The sequence below is a fragment of the Prionailurus viverrinus genome, chromosome E2 (genome assembly GCF_022837055.1).
Source record: "Prionailurus viverrinus isolate Anna chromosome E2, UM_Priviv_1.0, whole genome shotgun sequence".
Lineage (NCBI taxonomy): Eukaryota > Metazoa > Chordata > Mammalia > Carnivora > Felidae > Prionailurus > Prionailurus viverrinus.
In genome coordinates, this window is record NC_062575.1 from 20,463,338 (window position 1) to 20,481,178 (window position 17,841).

The 17,841-nt window shown below is 48.2% G+C and overlaps 1 protein-coding gene across 2 annotated transcripts; it reads right to left on the reverse strand.

The window, feature by feature from the left end:
• Nucleotides 1–642: 642 nt before the first annotated feature.
• On the reverse strand, nucleotides 643–8,543 carry CMTM3 (CKLF like MARVEL transmembrane domain containing 3). Of its 2 annotated transcripts, XM_047835360.1 has the most exons (5): nucleotides 8,267–8,534; nucleotides 5,104–5,259; nucleotides 3,998–4,093; nucleotides 3,476–3,596; nucleotides 643–1,965 (listed from the first exon to the last, which is right to left on the reverse strand). In XM_047835360.1, exons 1-5 carry the CDS (start codon nucleotides 8,423–8,425, stop codon nucleotides 1,937–1,939), a joined length of 561 nt encoding a protein of 186 aa, XP_047691316.1. In that variant the 5' UTR covers nucleotides 8,426–8,534; the 3' UTR covers nucleotides 643–1,936. The 2 variants fall into 2 exon arrangements, with proteins under 2 accessions (XP_047691316.1, XP_047691317.1); XM_047835361.1 differs by lacking the exon at nucleotides 3,476–3,596 and having other exon boundaries at nucleotides 8,267–8,543.
• Nucleotides 8,544–17,841: the final 9,298 nt, after the last annotated feature.

Sequence of the window (17,841 nt, forward strand, 5' to 3'; positions counted from 1 at the left end):
CGCTCCGACTTCCCTCCCGTCCCTTCAAAGGCCGCGGACCTAGTTCCCGAAACAAGCTTGTGAGGTGGTGGCTGAACACAGCCCGCCTCCGTGGCACAGGCCAGGGTATGGGTGTTGACAGGCAGCCTGGCCGGCTGAGCTGGGCAGGCAAGGTCCCACCGTGTACCCCTCTCGGTTTCTGCACATCAGCTTTCGGATGTATTTTCAGAACGTGTGTCAAAGCTGGGGCAGGATACCTGGGCCAAATGCCGACCCGGCGCTCTCCCAGTCTTCAAGTGTGGTGTCCCTCGTGCGACCAGTTTCCAAACCACGAGAGGCCCAGGTTCTGGCTATCTCAGAGGTGCCGTGGGTGGTTTTCCTGATAGATAAGTGAGAGGCCCTCCTAAAAGGGGCCATGATGATTTGGGCAAGTTCCTGAACCTTCTGTCAGTTTCCTGGACAGTGAAACAGGATCGTGTGAAGACTAGATGAGAGCACAGGCATCCGATGCTTAGGTGTGCCTAGTGTGGAGCAAATGTACGTGTGCTATCGAAGCCTGGCGCTGTCGGGACTCACCGTGTATGTGCCCAGTCTGTGCTGAAGCGTGACCCTGGACCGCATGCTCTGGGGAGCGTGAGGGGTTTTCAAACACATACACTCCAAGCAGGTAGTCTGGTTTAATCCATTATGGCTTTTTTGACATGCAAGAGAAGAACAAAGGTTACAAATGCCCAAGACATGGGTCCACGTCTGGCTCATTCATGAGGCCTCTTGGGTCACAGGAAAGGCCATTTAAAGAAGCTACTGTTGTGTAAAAAAAAAAAATTACATACAGTTACAAAATCCTATTGAACATACATACACTGCACAGGTCCTCAGGCGAACACAGAAGGCACATTTCACCTCTGGAGAGGTGGTCAGGAGACCTGCTCTGGGGTCGAGAAACACGTCATGCTGAGTGCCTGGGAGCCTCTCACCTGCTGGCGGGCAAGAGGGTTTGGCTGGGCCCGCCCAGCTACCCAGGACGCTGTCAGTTACTTCACTGTTAGGTACCCTCGCTCCTTTGGACCTAGTAAGCTAATCTACAACTGGCATGTTGCCCAGAGAAGACGTGGTTTCCGAGGGCGTGAGGTGCCCGTTACGGACCCACTCTCTCCCAGATGAGAGCCAAGGTCAGTTTTCTCCCTGCTTCAAGAATGAAGAGGCAGGGGCGCCTGGGTGGTTCAGTTGGTTAATGGTCCGACTTGGGCTCAGGTCAGGATTTCGAGGTTCATGAATTCGAGACCCTCATCGGGCTCTGTGCTGACAGCTCAGAGCCTGGAGCCTGCTTTGGATTCTGTCTCCCTCCCTCCCTCAGCCCCTTCCCTGCTCATGCTCTTTCTTTCTCAAAAATAAACACTAAGAACAAAAACAAAAAGAAACGAAGAGGCAGCTGGTACTCCTTGAACAAAAGAATCTTAGAAGGATTATTCTCCACAAAGTGCCTGTTGTGACCAAATGCAGACAAACCCCCTGGGGCCCAGCAGGTTGGCCTTGTGGTGGTTTCTGCCCTACATCTACCCGCCCCCCCCCCTCACCCCCTGCCAGCTTTGCAGCATGAGATGCCTCCCGTAACAAGGCTCCATCAGCTCTGTCCCCTTGTGCTGATTTTTGGCAGGGAAGTTACAAGGCTTAAGGTCTGTGGGGCAGAAATGAGAAGTGGCAGAATATTCACGAAGCCCCTGTGTATGGGGCGGTTGGACGGGGCTAAGCCAAGGGGTGCCGATTTGTATGCTGGGCTTGGGAACGTCACCTTGGGGCTGTGAGGAGGCTGGCTCCCTCAGCAACTCCCACTGCTGCTGAGGTCACAGCCTCTCTCCCAACACACATGGTCCCCTGACCACGTCCCGGCTCTCCTGGTCAGAAGGTGCAGCAGTCAAGGCCCATGAGGCTCGGGTTGCCAGGGCAGGGTAGGCCTTCAGTCAGAGTCAGAGTCGGAATTCTCTTCTGAAAGGAAAGGAAAGCAAAGAGGATGCTTGGTGGGAGCTTCCAGACCAGCGGTGCCTGGAAGCTGTTTCTGGGGAGATTGGCTGGGTTTCTGGCTGTTGGCTGGAGCTCTGGACTCAGGCCCCTCCTGCAGCTGACTGTGATGGGGGTATCTACTTGGTGTGAAGGCCGCCCTCCCCCCAACACTCGTGCCTGGCACCTGGGACAGGCGGTTGCTGTCACCTCCAGGCCATGGCCACGTGCAGGGGGTGGAGCCCGGATGCCTCTGCTCTAGGCTCTCCCCTGTCATCCTGGGCTATTCTCACTTTGGGGTGTCAGGGAGGTATGTCTACACCCCAAACCCAACCCTACTCTGCAATTCAGCAGGGCAAGGTGGGGACAGCTATTTTCTGGCCCAAGAAACTAAAATATACTAGAAAATAAGGAAGCCTCTTTTTAGCCACCTTATAGTTTCCATCCTCCTTGCCCCAATCCTAATTTTATACAGTAATCAGACACATTTTATAACGTTAAGGGCCTATCTATGCGGTGTAACTCCAAGGTTCCTAGAATCCCAATACTGAAGAGTACTCTATAGAGCCTTCTGGAACCTTCAGGAAGGAAAAGCACCTAAGTCATAAACCTCCTGCACCTCCCCCAGCAGTGCCAATTGCTATTTTCAGGGAGGGACCAATCTCTGTCCCTTAGAACCCCAGTCAGTCCTCATACTGTTCCTGGGTCATGGACAAGCTCAGAGAGCCTCCATAAACCTTAACTCCCTGTGCCAAGGGCTGGACTGGCATGACTTTGTGGTTTTGCTGTATTCATTCTAACACATAAGCTAGGAATAATTTTATAGCAAAAAAAATTACTATATATAACTATGTACCTTCAAATATTTAAAGCTCACAAAATATTCAAACACATGTCTCCACTGCTACTTCCTACTCGTCCACTAGAGTGGTTGTCTAGAAGCATCCATAGCAGGCAGGCAACTGGTAAGCAGGTCACAAAGACCTAAGGAAAACATCTAGGAACATTTAACCTAGCTTTAGCCTTAGTATGGGATGGGACGAGATGAGCCTCATATATTTTTAGCAGAAGGGTAGGTTCTGCTGGGTCATAAGCCTGACTGAGCTTGTTTCGGTGCTGCAGATAAGGAGGAGAGCTTGGTTTTCTGGTCCCTGAGCCACAGGCAGGTGAGACTGGGGTGGGGGGTGGGCAGGTGCATTGGTCCGAGCCGGTGGCAGCTCTGCAGCCCAGTGACTGGCTACCCCTGGGGGCTCATCAGCGAAGGTGTCACAGAAGAGGAGTGCCAGGCCTGCCCTCAGCTCACCATTCCTGCAAGGGCAGGGTCCCTGGAGACCCAGCTGCATGAAGGAGCAGGAGAACCAGGCTGCGAAGACACTCTCGGCCTGTGGGGATGCTCCTCCTGGAGCCGCAAACTGGCTGGGTATCCCTCAGGGAGAGCAGGGTCCCCGGGGGTGATAAGCCACGTTCCCAGGTAAAAACCCACAGGGTGGCCACCCACCTTCTGCCTTGTCAGCTGTGTTCTCGTCTGCGGAGTCCCCTTGTTTGAGAAATTTGGCCACATCATTAAAGATCAGATAGAAGTCAATTGCAAACACGATGGTGGCAAAGAAGCCAAACACCTGTGGGACAGGACACAAGGTGGATGGAGTCCGTCATCAGGAGCTGGGAGTCCCTGGTCCAAGAGCCTGGGAACGGGGTGGGGGGCCGGTCTGAGAAGCTACCGCCTGGCTTTATCTGCTTGGAAAAGCAGCTCTGATTGGCAAGCACAGACCCCTCCCGGTACCAACAAGGAGGAAAATGAGCTGTTATCTTGGCTGGGCAAACAGCCTTCAAAACTCAGGGTGGATTAAATCTCCAATAAGAGGACTTTGGAATAGCTGAGATCCACGTGAAGCCCCGAGGGACCTAAGCTGGGACAGACTGTGCCCCAGCCACGGAGTGTCCGAGGGGCATCTGGGGTGGGGTGAACCCAAGGGGGCGTTGCTGGGCAACCCCTTCCAGGGAGAGGGCGGCTACTCACCCCAGCTGCTTTGGAAGCCCCGTCCGAGTACTTGGCAACAGCTGTGATGGAGATGGCGAAGTAGATGAGGGCTGCTGTGACGCAGCGCAGGAAGTCCTGGGGAGCGGTGGGCACAGTCACTGCCCTGGCCTCCCAGGAGTGGAGGACAGCACTGGGGAGGGGCAGCTGGGAGCCCAGGCAGGGGACAGGGGCTCAGAAGGGCACCAGGTGGCAGGAATGGGGCTGGAACCCACTGTTGGCCAGGGGATGATGGGCCCGGCAGCCTGGAAACACAGCTGGCCCCGCAGATCTGGCATCCTCGGGCTCTCTGTTTGCACTCCCTGGTCCTCGTCCCACCCCCATTCCTGCCCCTGCCTAGGTGCCCCTGCGGGCTTCGAGCCGCTGAGGCTGCCTTGTCCCCAGTCCAGCTGGCCATCCACTGCCCCGTGGACAACAGGCTGCACCTGCCCTGCGGCTTGGCCCACATGCAGGTCTCCCTGTTCGGCAAGAAAGGGGAAGTTGGAAACCTGCTCATCTGCTCCCTGCTTGCTCTCCAACGGGGAGAACTGGCCCTGGGCTTCACTGTGCCACATACTTGCGGCAGATCCATTTATGCATCATGGTTTCTGCTCCCCTGTCTCTACAATGGGGACACAGGTTGTAGCCCATCAGGAAGTATATGGGATACGAAGTCAAGAGACCAGGGTTGAATGGCAGCCTTTCTGCCCCTTTTCAAACAGCAAGGTTTGAGGTGGGGCTCTGAGGCCTCCCAAGGTGACAAAACGAGTTGCCAGATGGCTAAGGCCTGGGCAAGCCCCGCAAGCCTTCAGTTAACCTGCCTTGCCCTTTTGGAAATGGCTTGAATTCCTGCGGCAGAGGCTCATTCCGGCAGGCCCAGCTGGGAACACCAGCGCCACCTGGTGGCCAGGGACCATGATGCCGGCTAAGGTTCCCTGCCTCAGGGAGGGGCACTGGAGGCCCTGGAGGTTAAGGCAACCTGCTCTGGGTCACGCGGCTGTTGAGTGGTGGGGCCTGGCTCCAACCTACGGCAAATAGCCCCTCCAGCACAGTGAAAGGTGAGGGCCGAAATGCAGCCAAACCCCTCCCTCCTGGGGCCCAGCCCTCACCATCATGGGCCAGCACAATCCCTGCCACTTGTCATTCAGCTGCATGGCATCAGCAAAGAGGAAGTAGAGGGCCAGCAGGAACTCCAGCAGGGGTGCCGCGAGGAAGGCGGATGCAGAGGATGCCACATAGCAGACAAAGGTGATGAACGACAGACCCTGGAGGTGAGGCAAGGGAAAGTCAGTGCCCTTGCACAACCCCTGGCCCAGTGCTCTGCAGTCAGGAACAGGGGAGGTGACCTGCCCACAGTCCCACAGCTGCCAGGATTAGAACCCTGTCGTGGGGCACTGGCCCACACCCGCGCTGCCCCCTAAGCCCCTGGGCATGGCTCTGCATCTGGACCCTACACCAGCTCCCTGCCAGGACCCAGTCAGGAAGCCCCAGCTTCTCATGTGTGTCCAGCGCCAGCACTTCCCACCCCCACCCGGCCAGGCTGCCTCCTACAGCTGCTCACCCCACCCCCACCCCAGCGGGCTCTAAGGCAGAAACCACCCAACAGGGCACCCAGCTCAGACGGCGTCCAATAGGGCAAATCAAACCTTAGCAGTCACTAAGCAGGAACCAGTTTCAAAAAATTACCCCCAACTCCCCAAAATGTGAATGTTAGCTGAAAAAATATATAAATCTGGAGCTTTAGTTAATGATATGCATGCTGAAGTGTTCAGAGGTGAAATGTACTGATGCGGGCAAAGTATATTTTTACTTTGCATCAAAAACTAAATTCGCTTGGTGGACAGGTAAATGGGTAAGATATGTGATAAAGCAAGCATGGCGGTGGGTATATGGGCATTAACAGTATAACCATTCGGGTTTTTTAGAGATTTGCAAATTTCCATAAGAAGAAAAAAACATCCAGGAGGGAGTGTTGACCCTGACACTTGAGGCCCTGCTGCATCACTCCTCCAGCCTTTGTGAAAAGGGCACACTGCATTAAGGAGCAAGAATTGGAGTTCTCCGCAGCCCTCCACATGTGCTGTGGGTGGGAACTGATGCGGGAAGATGCGGAGGCCCCTAGCTAGTTCTGCAGACCATGTGGTGCGCTGCAGGGCAGACCACGCTGACTGACGGGGCTGTTGTTCCCCAGGCCAGTGCACGCTGAGGTGTGTGGGATGTTCACAACCACCTATGCACAGGTGCTTGCTCACAGCCCACTTTACAGACGAGAAAACAGGTGCAGACAGGTGAAGTGACGTTTGCTCAGTGTCATGCAATAAAAAAGGCACCAGAATTTGAACCCAGGGCTGGCTGACCACACAGCTGTAGTTCTTGCCCCACGGTTACTGGCCTTTATCTGTCCTGGTTTCTGTCACTATGGCTGGGCTGGGCTCAGCATGCCCATGGTTGAGTAGCTTGGAGTGGGGCCTAGGGGCCCTGGAGGGACACCCAGATGCCACACAGGAAACACTGTGGCTGCTTCAGACAAATGCACTTCAGACAAATGAAGAGATCCCGGGGAGTCCCCAGGGCACAAGTCAGCCCTGAACATGGCCATGGAAGTAGCTAAGTTCAAGTGGAACAGATGGGAAATAAAGGCATAGAGAGAGGTCTCCCAGGAAAGCAAGTCCATGGGACCCCGACCAAATTCTGTCTCCAGCTGTACTTCCTCAAGAGAGGGCTGTTCTTGTGTCTCTCCCCTTCCTGTCCACCGCCCCCAAAGCCAGATTTTGGGGATCCCCCTCTCCATTCTTGTTTCCTCATTCCCTAATTCCTGGTGGCTACTTCCTTGCCAGTCTCCCTACTTGCTGGGGCCTGGAGGCAGCCGGAGGTGACCAGAGGGAGCCAAGAGGGACCAGAATGGCTCCCCTGTGTCTTCAGTGATCACCCCTAACCCTTCCTCCCCACTTCTTTATCTTCCTAGGTCTGGATTCCTGACACCCAGCTATGTGCCAAGGGCTTCCTCTATGAGGTGGGCTGAGTGGGTTGGGATTGGGGCCCCTCAGTGGCCTGTGGATTAAAGGCTTCTCTGCAAAAGAGGTTCCCATCAATTTCCAGGGCTGAACTGGCATCTGTCCGCTCAAAGTCTGCCTCCTGCTTGCTGAATCAAGTGACTGCGACGCGGGCCGGGGACATCTGCCCCGGGCAAGTGTGGAAGTGTGGAAGAAGTGTGGGGGCAGAAGCCTCCTTCCTCTGATCTCCACTCCCATCCTTGGTGTCACCCAGCCCTCAAGTGACCCACCTGTCAAATCCCCTATGCTCTGGCCTCAGCTTTCTTGTCTGCAAAGTGGGAGTAAGGATAGGGGCTGTCAAACTGCTGGGAAATCTAAGGTACAAGAGCTCCTCCCTACCTCGCCTCCCCTGTGCCCGGCCTCTTCCTCCCCGGTACTGCACGGAGGCCAGCACCAACCCCCCACCCCACACACTTGACTGGGCCGGAGTTTTCGGAGTGTCCCGAAGACAAAGGCCTGACCGGCAGGGGTGGCGGTTGCGAAAAGGAGGAAGGACTCGGAGGGGGCGGGGCGGCTGGATCCGAGCGAGGGAGGGGAGGAGGAGGATGAAGTCACCCCGCTGGGTTCCCGCCCCGGCCCCGTGCACCCGGGGGGAGGGGTCTGCCTGCGAGCCTTAGCCTCACCCAGTCCCGGGGGTCCCCTTCCCACTACCCGCTGTTCCCCGTCTCAGCTGGCAGGAGTCCACTCTGGCCTCTGCCCCGCAGCTCGAGGCCCGGCCGGCCCTCCCTGCGCCCAGGAAAGCGGGCAAGAGCGCAGAGAACTGACCCTGGCCCCCCACCCGAGCGTCGTGAAGCGCCGAAGGGGCCCAGTTCCTCCCGGGGCGCAGTCAGGGATGGCAGGCGTGTTTGCGGAGCGGAGCGCCCGCGACTGAGGCCAGAAGATGCAGGGACACAACCCGTCTCGGGGGCCCAGCGAGAGCGGGGGCGCCCGGAGTCACACACAGCTGGGTTGGGTTTCCAGTGGCCCGGCCGTCGCGTGGACGGGACCCGGCCCCAGCCTTCTCGACGGCTCCCCCATGTTGGTTTAGGGAGCCGGGAGGGCCTGGATTCAGACCCCATCTCGCCTCGGTCTCGCGCGCTGAGGGTCAGCTCCACCCGACGCCTGGGGAATGCACCCAGATCCGCCCGCCTTCCTCGGCTCCGAGGGGTTGGCGGGGCCGGGAGTCTCGACGGCGCCTCCACGGACCCGGGCCCCAGCCCCGGCCCCGCGTCGCACTCACCGACTCTGCCAGCAGGAGGCGGCCTTTGAGCGAGCAGAGGTAGGCGCGCGCCGGCAGGAGGGCGCGGAGCCCGGGCATCGCCGCGCCCGGCGGGGAGCGTCCGGCGCGCGCCGGGGCCGGGTCGGGGTCCGGGTCGGGTTCCTGGTCTGGGGGCCACATGGCGGCGGCGGCCGGGACCGAGGCGCGGCCCCGCTCCCTCACCCCGCGCCCGGGAGGGAAGCGGAAACCCAGACAGTGCGGAAGGAGAAAAAGGCGAGACCCGAGAGCGGGGGAGCATCCCCCCGCCGCCCCGCCCCCGCCCCGCCCCTCCCCTCCCCTCCAGCTCTGCCCCCTCCTCCCGTCCTCTGTCTCCCGCTCCCCCGCCGTCCCTCTCCCTTCCGCTCCGCCCTCCCTCCTCTCCTACTTCTCTTGGCTCCCGGCTGCCCTTTCTGCGGTTCTTGGTGCTGGGCTGGGGCCTCCTTAGACGCCCGCACTCTTCCCTCACCCGCGAGACCTTCTTAATTGCCGTCCCTGAACACCCCGTCGGGGATTCCAGTCCCTGCTTCGGGCTGTGTACTCGCGCTGCGTCGTCTAGCTTCCTGCCCGCGTCACTGCTTGTGTCCGGGACCCAGAAACCGAAGCGCCCAAACTCCCAAGACCTCTGTCTGGTCCCCCTGCGGCTATGATCGCGCTGTCAGCTCCCCGACCTCACTCTCTCTTTCTCCCCTAGCCTGCCCTCCCATCCCTGGCCAGCCCATCTCCTGGGCCTCTGCATTGGCTGTCCTGGCCTGCCCTCTGCTCCCTCTCCCCGTTCATCCCTGGAGGACACCCAGATGGCGCCTGAGCCCCAGTGAAAGGCACTGCCATCCATCCTTCCACCCCAAGATCTGAGCCTGCGGCTGTCCTCGTTCTCCCTCACCGTCACTATCAGTCCGTGACCAGGCCTGCACATCTTCATCTTCTAAAGCTTTGTTTCTGTTCACTGCTCACCACCACCAAGGCCTCGACTACGTCCCAGAGTACTCCTGCCTCCTCCCTGGACTCCTAGGAGGGTGTCTTTAAGAGGCCTCTCTGCTTCCTTCCTTGGCAGCCAGAAGGATGCTTAAATCTTCAATCAGGATCACCTCCATTTCCCTTACCCCCCAAATCTTGGGAGTTTCCCATCTTGCTCAGAGTCTTGGTAAAGAGCCTAAAACCATAATCTCTTGCTGTCCTCTGCTCCTTGTCTCTCCCACTCATAGACTTTCTTACAGTTTCTTGAACAAGCCATGCTCCCTCCTACCACGGGGCCTTTGTACATGCTGACCCTGCTACCTGGAATGCTCTTCTCCATCTTGTTATGTGATGAACTCTTTTTTATTCTGTGGTCATACTGTGGTTTCACTTCCTCAAAGAAGACTTTGCTGATCTCTCCCACCAGGTAAGAGGTATTCATTTGCTCATTTATTTATTAAACAGCAGTGCTAGAAAGATTTCATTTGCAGGATGCAAGGGAGCCTCAACTTATCTGCGGGGAGTGAGTGAACTAAATGTGTCCACAGATCCCTGAATAAAATAATTCCTGGTAATAGATGTCTGGCTGGTTATGGCTGATTCAGAGGGTTGCCAGGAGCCTGTGTAGAAGAAAGAACTAACAAAGGGCCAGGAGGAGGAGAGAGTTTGTGGAGAACTCGGCCCTGGTGTTTGGATCTTACTCTAGATTGCCTGGAAAGAGGCCAGGTGAAGGTTAGAACAGAGGACAACCTGATATCGATCAGTGTTAATTAAATCACAGCTCAAAACTGTAACTCATTATTAAGAAGAAAACACCCCAATAACTTAAATGGGCCAAAGTTTTGAACAGATAATCCAACAAAGATATATGATGTCCAGTAAGCACAGGAAAAGATATTCAATATCATCAGACGTCTAGGAAGGCAAATTAAAGCCACAATGAGATACAATTTTATACCTATTAAAATGGCTTCATAAAAGGGGATGCTACTGTTGCAGTGCTGGGGAGGCACCGTGGAGCAGCTGGAACTCTCCTACACCCCTGATGTGGGTGGAAACGATTACCTCCACGTCGGAAGACAGTTTGACAGTTTCCTAAAATGTTAAACAGAGGCCAACCGTATGACTCAGGCATTTTACTTGTAGGTATTTACCCAACGTCAGTGCAAAGGCTTGGACGTGAATGTTCACAGCAGCTGTCTTTTTCGTAGCTCATACTGCACACTGCCTGGTGGTTCATTATAGCAGAGAGAATAAACTGTGGGGTATGCATACACTGGAATACTTCTCAGCGAGAAAAAAGAATAAATCATTTTTTAAAAATATTTATTTATTTGGAGAGAGACAGAGACAGCAGAGGGGCAGAGAGGGAGGGAGAGAGCAAGAATCTCAAGCAGGCTCAGTGCTGCCCACGAGGAGTCAGCTGCCAGCCAGGAGCCTAATGCAATGTTCAAACCCACGAAGCCTCCAGACTCTAAAGTGACTGAGCCACCCAGGCGCCCCAGAAGGAAGAAATCATTGACAAATGCAACAATATAGATGCATTTTGCAGATAGTATGTTGAATGAAGGAAGCCAGGCTCAAAAGGGACATATTGCATGACTACATTTTTATGAATTTCTAGAACAGGTGAAACTAAGCTATCGTGATAGAAGTCACATCAGTAGGGGCAGGAGGAAGCTTTCTGGAGTGCTGGAAGTGTTTTTTATTTTGACTAGGGTGGTGACTACACAGGAACATACACTCGTCAAAGCATATCAAATGCACTTGAAATGGTTGCATTTTATGTCATGTAATTCAGATCTCACTTTACTGAAAGGGAACTCATACTCACACAAAATGTGGTGACTCACCTGGGTGGCTGAGAGAGTCCAGGGAGAGGGCAAGTAGAACCCAAGGGGTGCCCCTGCTTGAGGTGACTGGATGCCTGTGACCCCTGTGCCTCCCACCATGGGCCGTGAGCTCCATGGGATCCAGTCATATAGCCCAGCGCAGAACCTATCACATGGGATGGCAGCAGGAAATGTCTGCTCTGGAATGAAGGAGGGTGGCTCTCTCTATTCCTTTTACATTCCTGTGTAAGGAATATTTTCTGTTCTCCTACACTGATTTATTTTAGTCTTTGGGTTATAATTAAATACTATCATGCTTAATTTTGTTGGTTAAATTGTTTCATCTTTGGCCTTTATTAGCTCCTTCAGGTGGGCTCCTGTGTACCCATCCCTCATCTTTTTTCCCTCATTTGCTTATTTTCTGACCCTATAAGGTGCTTCAGGGTCATATTGTATTCTCCCCATTTCAGCCCTAGAGTCAGGGTTCCTCCAGGAAACTCAGGTTCTTTTATTGGAGAATGGTATTTAGAAACAAAACCCCCTGGGCAGTGTTGATTTGCATTTCTCTAGTTATGAGTGGATCAAGGGTTTTTTTTGTTTTGTTTTGTTTTTGCATATGTAACAGCCAGTTGCTTTTGCTTTTCCGAGAACTGCTTTTCACATCCTTTGTATGTTTTTCTATTAATTGTCTGTTTAAAAAAATTGATGCATAAGAATGCCTATATTCAGGAGATTATAAAAGGAGATATCTTTTTTCTGAAATGTGAGTTATGAATAGTTTTTCCTGGTTTGTCATTTGCCTTTTACTTGGCACTTTTGCCATACAGATTTTTCCTTCTAGAAACTGGTGTTTTTTTCCTTTAATCTAGGAATGTGATGACTGACAATAGCAGTTTTTTCTTTTTTCTTAATTTTTTTTTAATTTCCTTTTTTTGAGAGAGATGAGAGCACTCGAGCAGGCCCTGTGTGAGTGTGCAGGAGGGGGGAGGGGTGCTAGTGGGGAGGGGCAAAAGGAGAGGGAGGGAAATCTCAAGCAGGCTCCGTGCTAGGCACGGAGCCTGACGGTGGGCTTGATCTCGTGACTCTGAGATCATGACCTGAGCCAAAATCAAGAGTGGGACGCTTAACCGACTGAGCCACCCAAGTGCTCCAAGAGCAGTTTTCCTGACTCACCATCCTTACATTTGTGGGATGTACCTTTAATACCCATAGTGTTTTGCTCTTTTGATAAACCTTTGGATTCATTTTGCTAGTATTTTATTTGGGATTTTTGCCTTTATTTTCATAAATAGAATTGACCGCTAGTTTTTATTTCATTATATTTTATTTCTTGTGTGTTGTGTTGTGCTTTATTTAGGTCTTTCTTTTTTCCTAATGAAGGCATTTAAAGCTATAAATCTTTCTTTGAGGACCACTTAGGACACATCCCCAAAATATTGCTCTAATTTTTATTCACTTCTAATTAGCTTGTAGTTTCCATTTTAATTTCCTCTTTAATCCAAGAATAATTTAAAAGGGTATTTTAAAGTTTTTAGTTAGAGAAATGTTAGACTTTTCTGGTGAATTTCTAATTTTATTATTTATTTTATTTAGAGAATAGGTCTATATGTTCTCCTTTTTTGGAACTTGTTGAGATTTTGTGTCCTGATAGTCAAGTTTGGTAAATGTTCCGTGTGTGTTTAAAAAGATTGAATAGTCTCTCCTAGTTGGGTACAAAACTTACCTATGTATCTACTATGTATCTTTTTAATTATGTAATTGAAACTCTCTATATACTTACCCTTCTTTTGCTTGATGTATTGATTTACTGAAACAGATATATTAAAGCTCCTCACTAAAGTTTTCCATGTATTACTTTTCTTTGGATTTCTAATGTTTTCTTGTTTTTGTTTTTAAGTTATAATGTTGGATGAACAGGAGTTAACATATGTTTTGTTCAGTAGGATAGCAATTAAGAGCATAAGCCAAGTGTTTAAATCCCGGTTGTACGACTTTCTTCTCTGTCCTCAGTTTCTCCATTCACAAAATGGTGATAGTGACATTACTTAAGTCGTATGATTACTATTAAAAAATGTTTATATATATATAAATTTATCTATTATAAATTTAAAATTTATAAATTATTAATTTATGTATTATAATTGATGTATACAATTTAGATTTATTTATATATTTATTTATTTATTTATTTAGACAGAGAGCAGGGGTGTGTGTGTGTGAACAGGGCAGAGGGGCAGAGAAAGAATCTGAGGCAGACTCCATGCTCAGCATGGAGCCTGACGCAGAGCTGGATCCCACAACCCTGGGATCATGACCTGAGCCTAAATCAAGATCTGGGACATTGAACCGACTGAACCATCCAGGCACCCCAGTCATATGATTATTGTAAGGATTAAATGAGATAATACATAAAAATATCTTAGAATAGTACCTGGCATTTATTTATTAACTATCATTTTGATATCTCTGTTTTCCCTAGTGAATGCTTTTAGCTTTTGATTCTATTTCATTTAATATTAATTTCACCACACCTACTTTCTTTTTGTTGGCATTTGTATATCTTGTCTCTGCTTTTCTCATAGAACCATTTAACGCTAAAACTATCTCTCTACTACTTTTGTTTTATGTTACCAACTTTGATATGTTGTATTTTCATTTTTGTTCACTTCAAAATATTTTCTAATTTTTCCCAAGACGTTATCTTTGAACTGCAGATTATTTGGTGGTATATTGTTCAATTTTCAGACATTTGGAGATTTTCTAGTCCTCTTTCTGTTATTGATTTCCAGTTTAATTTCCATTAATTCCATTATGCCAGAGAATATACTCTGTATGATTTTAATTCTTTTAAGTTTATGGAGATTTGTCTTATAATTCAGGATATGGGCCATCTTGGTGAATGCTTTGCTGTACACTTGAAAAGAATGTATTATTGAGTGAAGTGATCTATAAATGCCATTTAGATCCAGTTGATTTGTGGTATTTAGTTTTTCTGTATCCTTGCTGGTTTCCTGTGTACTTGTTCTATCAATTACTGGGAGAGAAAAGTTGACATCCTCAACAATATGTGTAGATTTGTCCATGTTTTTGTTCAGTTCTTTCAGTTTTTGCTTTATGCGTTTTGAGGCTCTGTTATTAGGAAGATTTAGGATTGTTGTATTTTCATAAAGTGGATTTATCATTTTATCCTTATGTAGTGTCTCTTTTATCCCTGGTGATTTTGTTTTTTTGCTTTTTGCTTTGTATGACGTGAGTACAACCATTGCAGTTTTCTTTTGATTGGTGTTCAAATGCAGTATCTATTTCCATTCTTTTATTTTTAATCTACCTATACCATTATATTTAAAATGAGTTTCCTGGGGCACCTGGGTGGTCAGTTGATTAAGTGTCTGACTCTTGATTTCAGTTTAGGTCAGGATCCCACAGTTTGTGAGTTCAAGCACCATGTCGGACTCTGCACTGACAGCCTGGAGCCTGCTTGGGCTTCTCTCACTCCCTCTCTCTGCCCCTACCTGCCTGTCTCAAAAATACATAAATAAGAACTTAAAAAAAGTAGAGTTTCCTGTAGATGGCATATGATTGAGTCTTTAAAAAAAATTTATCTGACCATCTATTTTAATTGGTATGTTTAGACCATCTATATTTAATGTAATTATTTATATTTGGATTTAGGTCTACAATTTTGTTTTGTTTGTTCCTTCTTTATTTGTCCATTCTTTCCTGCCTTCTTTTGGATTAAATATTTTTTAGTCTTCTCTTATTACATCTATTGAGCTTTTTACTCTCTTTGTACTGTTTCTTAGTGTTTTCTATAGGGATTAATATATACGTGCTTAACTTTTCACAGTCTGTTTAGAATTAATATTTTACCACTTCAAATGCAATGCAGAAACTTGAACATCATATATGTCATTTTAACCTCCCCTCTTTATGTTGTGGCTGTCGCATGTATTACATGTACCTATACTGGAAATCCCATCAGATGATGTTAAGATTTTTGCTTGTGGGGTTTCTTGGGTGGCCCAGTTGGTTAAGCATCCGACTTTGGCTCATGTCATGATCTCACGGTTCATGGGTTCAAGCCCTGTGTTGGCCTCTGTGCTGACAGCTCAGAGCCTGGAGCCTGCTTTGGATTCTGTGTCTCCCTCCCTCTCTCTCTCTCTGCCCCTCCCCTGCTTACACTCTGTCTGTCTCTCTGTCTCTCTCTCAAAAATAAATAAACATTAAGACATTTAAAAAAGAAGATTTTCGCTTTCAAACATCAAACATATTTTAAAGAACTTGAGAAGTATATTCTATTCTACTGGTATATTCTACCAGTTTTATATTGATATATAACTGACATACAATAATAATTGACATATAAGTTTAAAGTGCACAGCATAAGAAGTTGATGTATGTGTATGGTTAAGTGACTAACACAATAAGTTTAGTTAACATCCATCATCAAATATAGATACAAAAAAAGAGAAAAGTGTTTTTTAACCTGTGATAAGAACTTTCAGGATTTAGTCTCTTATCAACTTTCAAATATGGCATACAGCGATATTAACTATAGTTATGTTGCATTACATCTTTAATACTTATGTCTCTTATAACTGGAAGTTTGTACCTTTTGACTGCCTTCATCTAATTCTCTCTCCCTCCATCACTTGTCTTTGGTGACCACAAATCTGATCTCATTTTCTGAGTTTCATTTTTTTCTTTTTTCTTGTTTTAAATTCTGCATATAATTGAGATCAGTATTTCTCTTTTTCTAATTTATTTCACTTAGCATAATGTCCTCTATCTTGCCACAAATGGCAGGTTTTCCTTCTTTTTAAAGGCTGAATAATATTCCATTGTGGGTGTATGTGTATATACATATATATAATATATGTATATATATATGTATATGCCATATTTTCTTTATCCATTTATCCATCGATGGACTCTTAGATTGTTTCCATGTATAAATAATGCTGTAATAAACAGGGGGGTGCAGATATCTCTTCAACATAATTTCGATTTCTTTGGACATATATCCAGGAGTGGGATTGCTGGATCATATGGTAGTTCTGTTTTTAATTTTTAAGATATTTACTATTTTGGTTGCTCATTCTTTATCTTTTAAGTGCCATGTTTCCTTCCGGTATAATTTCCCTACTGTCTAAAGAACTTCCTTTGGCGCTTCTTTCAGAGCAGATCTACTGGCAATGTGTTCTTTTAGTCTTCCTTGTTTTGAGAATGTCTTTTTTTTTTTTTTTTGCCTTCATTGATGAAAGAAGGGTATTTTCACTGGATAAAGCATTCTGGTTTGATGGTTATTTTCCTTTAACACTTGAAAATTGTGCTACTTCTTTCTGGGCTCCACAGTCCCTGATGGCAAATCCTCAGTTATTCAGATTGTTGCATCATTTTCCTCTAGGTGCTCTCAATATTTTTTTCTTCATCTTCAGTGTTGAGAAATTTGATTAGGATGTACCTGAGTATGATTTCTTTGCTTCTTCTGTTAGAAATTTACTGAATTTCTTGAATCTGTAAATTTGTGTCTTTTGCTTATTTGAGGAAGTTGTCGGCCATCATTTCTTCAAGAAGTTTTTGTGCCACACTCTCACTCCATACTTTGTGGGAATCCAGTGATACAAGTATTCTTTTGGTATTGTCTCTAAAGTTCTGGAGTCTCTGTTCTTCTTCTTCTTCTTCTTCTTCTTCTTCTTCTTCTTTCAATCTTATTACTCTTTTTTTTGTTGAAATTGGATACTTTTAAAATTTACTTTATTTAAACATTTATATTTAAACAATTTATTTAAATTCAAGTTAATTAACATACAGTGTAGTGTTGGTTTCAGGAGTAGGAACCAGTGATTCATCACGTACATATAACACCCAGTGCTCATCCCTACAAGTGCCCTCCTTAATGCCCATCACTCATTTAGCCTATCCCCCCACCCATCTCCCTCTAGCAACCCTGAGTTTGTTCTCTGTATCTAAGAGTCTGTTATGGTTTGCCTCTCTCTCTGTTTTTATCTTGTTTTCCTTCCCTTCCCCTATGTTCATCTGTTTTGTTTCTTAAATTCCACCTATGAATGAAATCATATATTTGTCTTTCTCTGACTTATTTTGCTTAGCATAGTATACTCTACTTCCATCCATGTCATTGCAAATGGCAAGATTTCATTCTTTTTGATCACTGAGTAGTATTCCATTGTATATATATACCACATTGTCTTTATCCATTTATCAGTTGATGGATATTTGGGCTCTTTCCATAATTTGGCTGTTGTTGATAGTGCTGCTGTAAACATTGGGGTGCATGTGCCCCTATGAATCAGCATTTTTGTATCCTTTGGGTAAATACCTAGTAGTACAATTGCTGGGTCATACAACAGTTCTATTTTTAATTTTTTGAGGAACCACCATACTGTTTTCCAGAGTGGCTGCACCAGTTTGCATTCCTTGCAAAGGGGTTCCTGTTTCTCCACATCCTTGCCAACATCTGTTGTTTCATGAGTTGTAATTTTAGCCATTCTGACAGGTGTGAGGTGGTATCTCATTGTGGTTTTTTTTTTTCAACGTTTATTTATTTTTTGGGACAGAGAGAGACAGAGCATGAACGGGTAGGGGCAGAGAGAGAGGGAGACACAGAATCGGAAACAGGCTCCAGGCTCTGAGCCATCAGCCCAGAGCCTGATGCGGGGCTCGAACTCACGGACCGCGAGATCGTGACCTGGCTGAAGTCGGACGCTTAACTGACTGCGCCACCCAGGCGCCCCTCATTGTGGTTTTGAT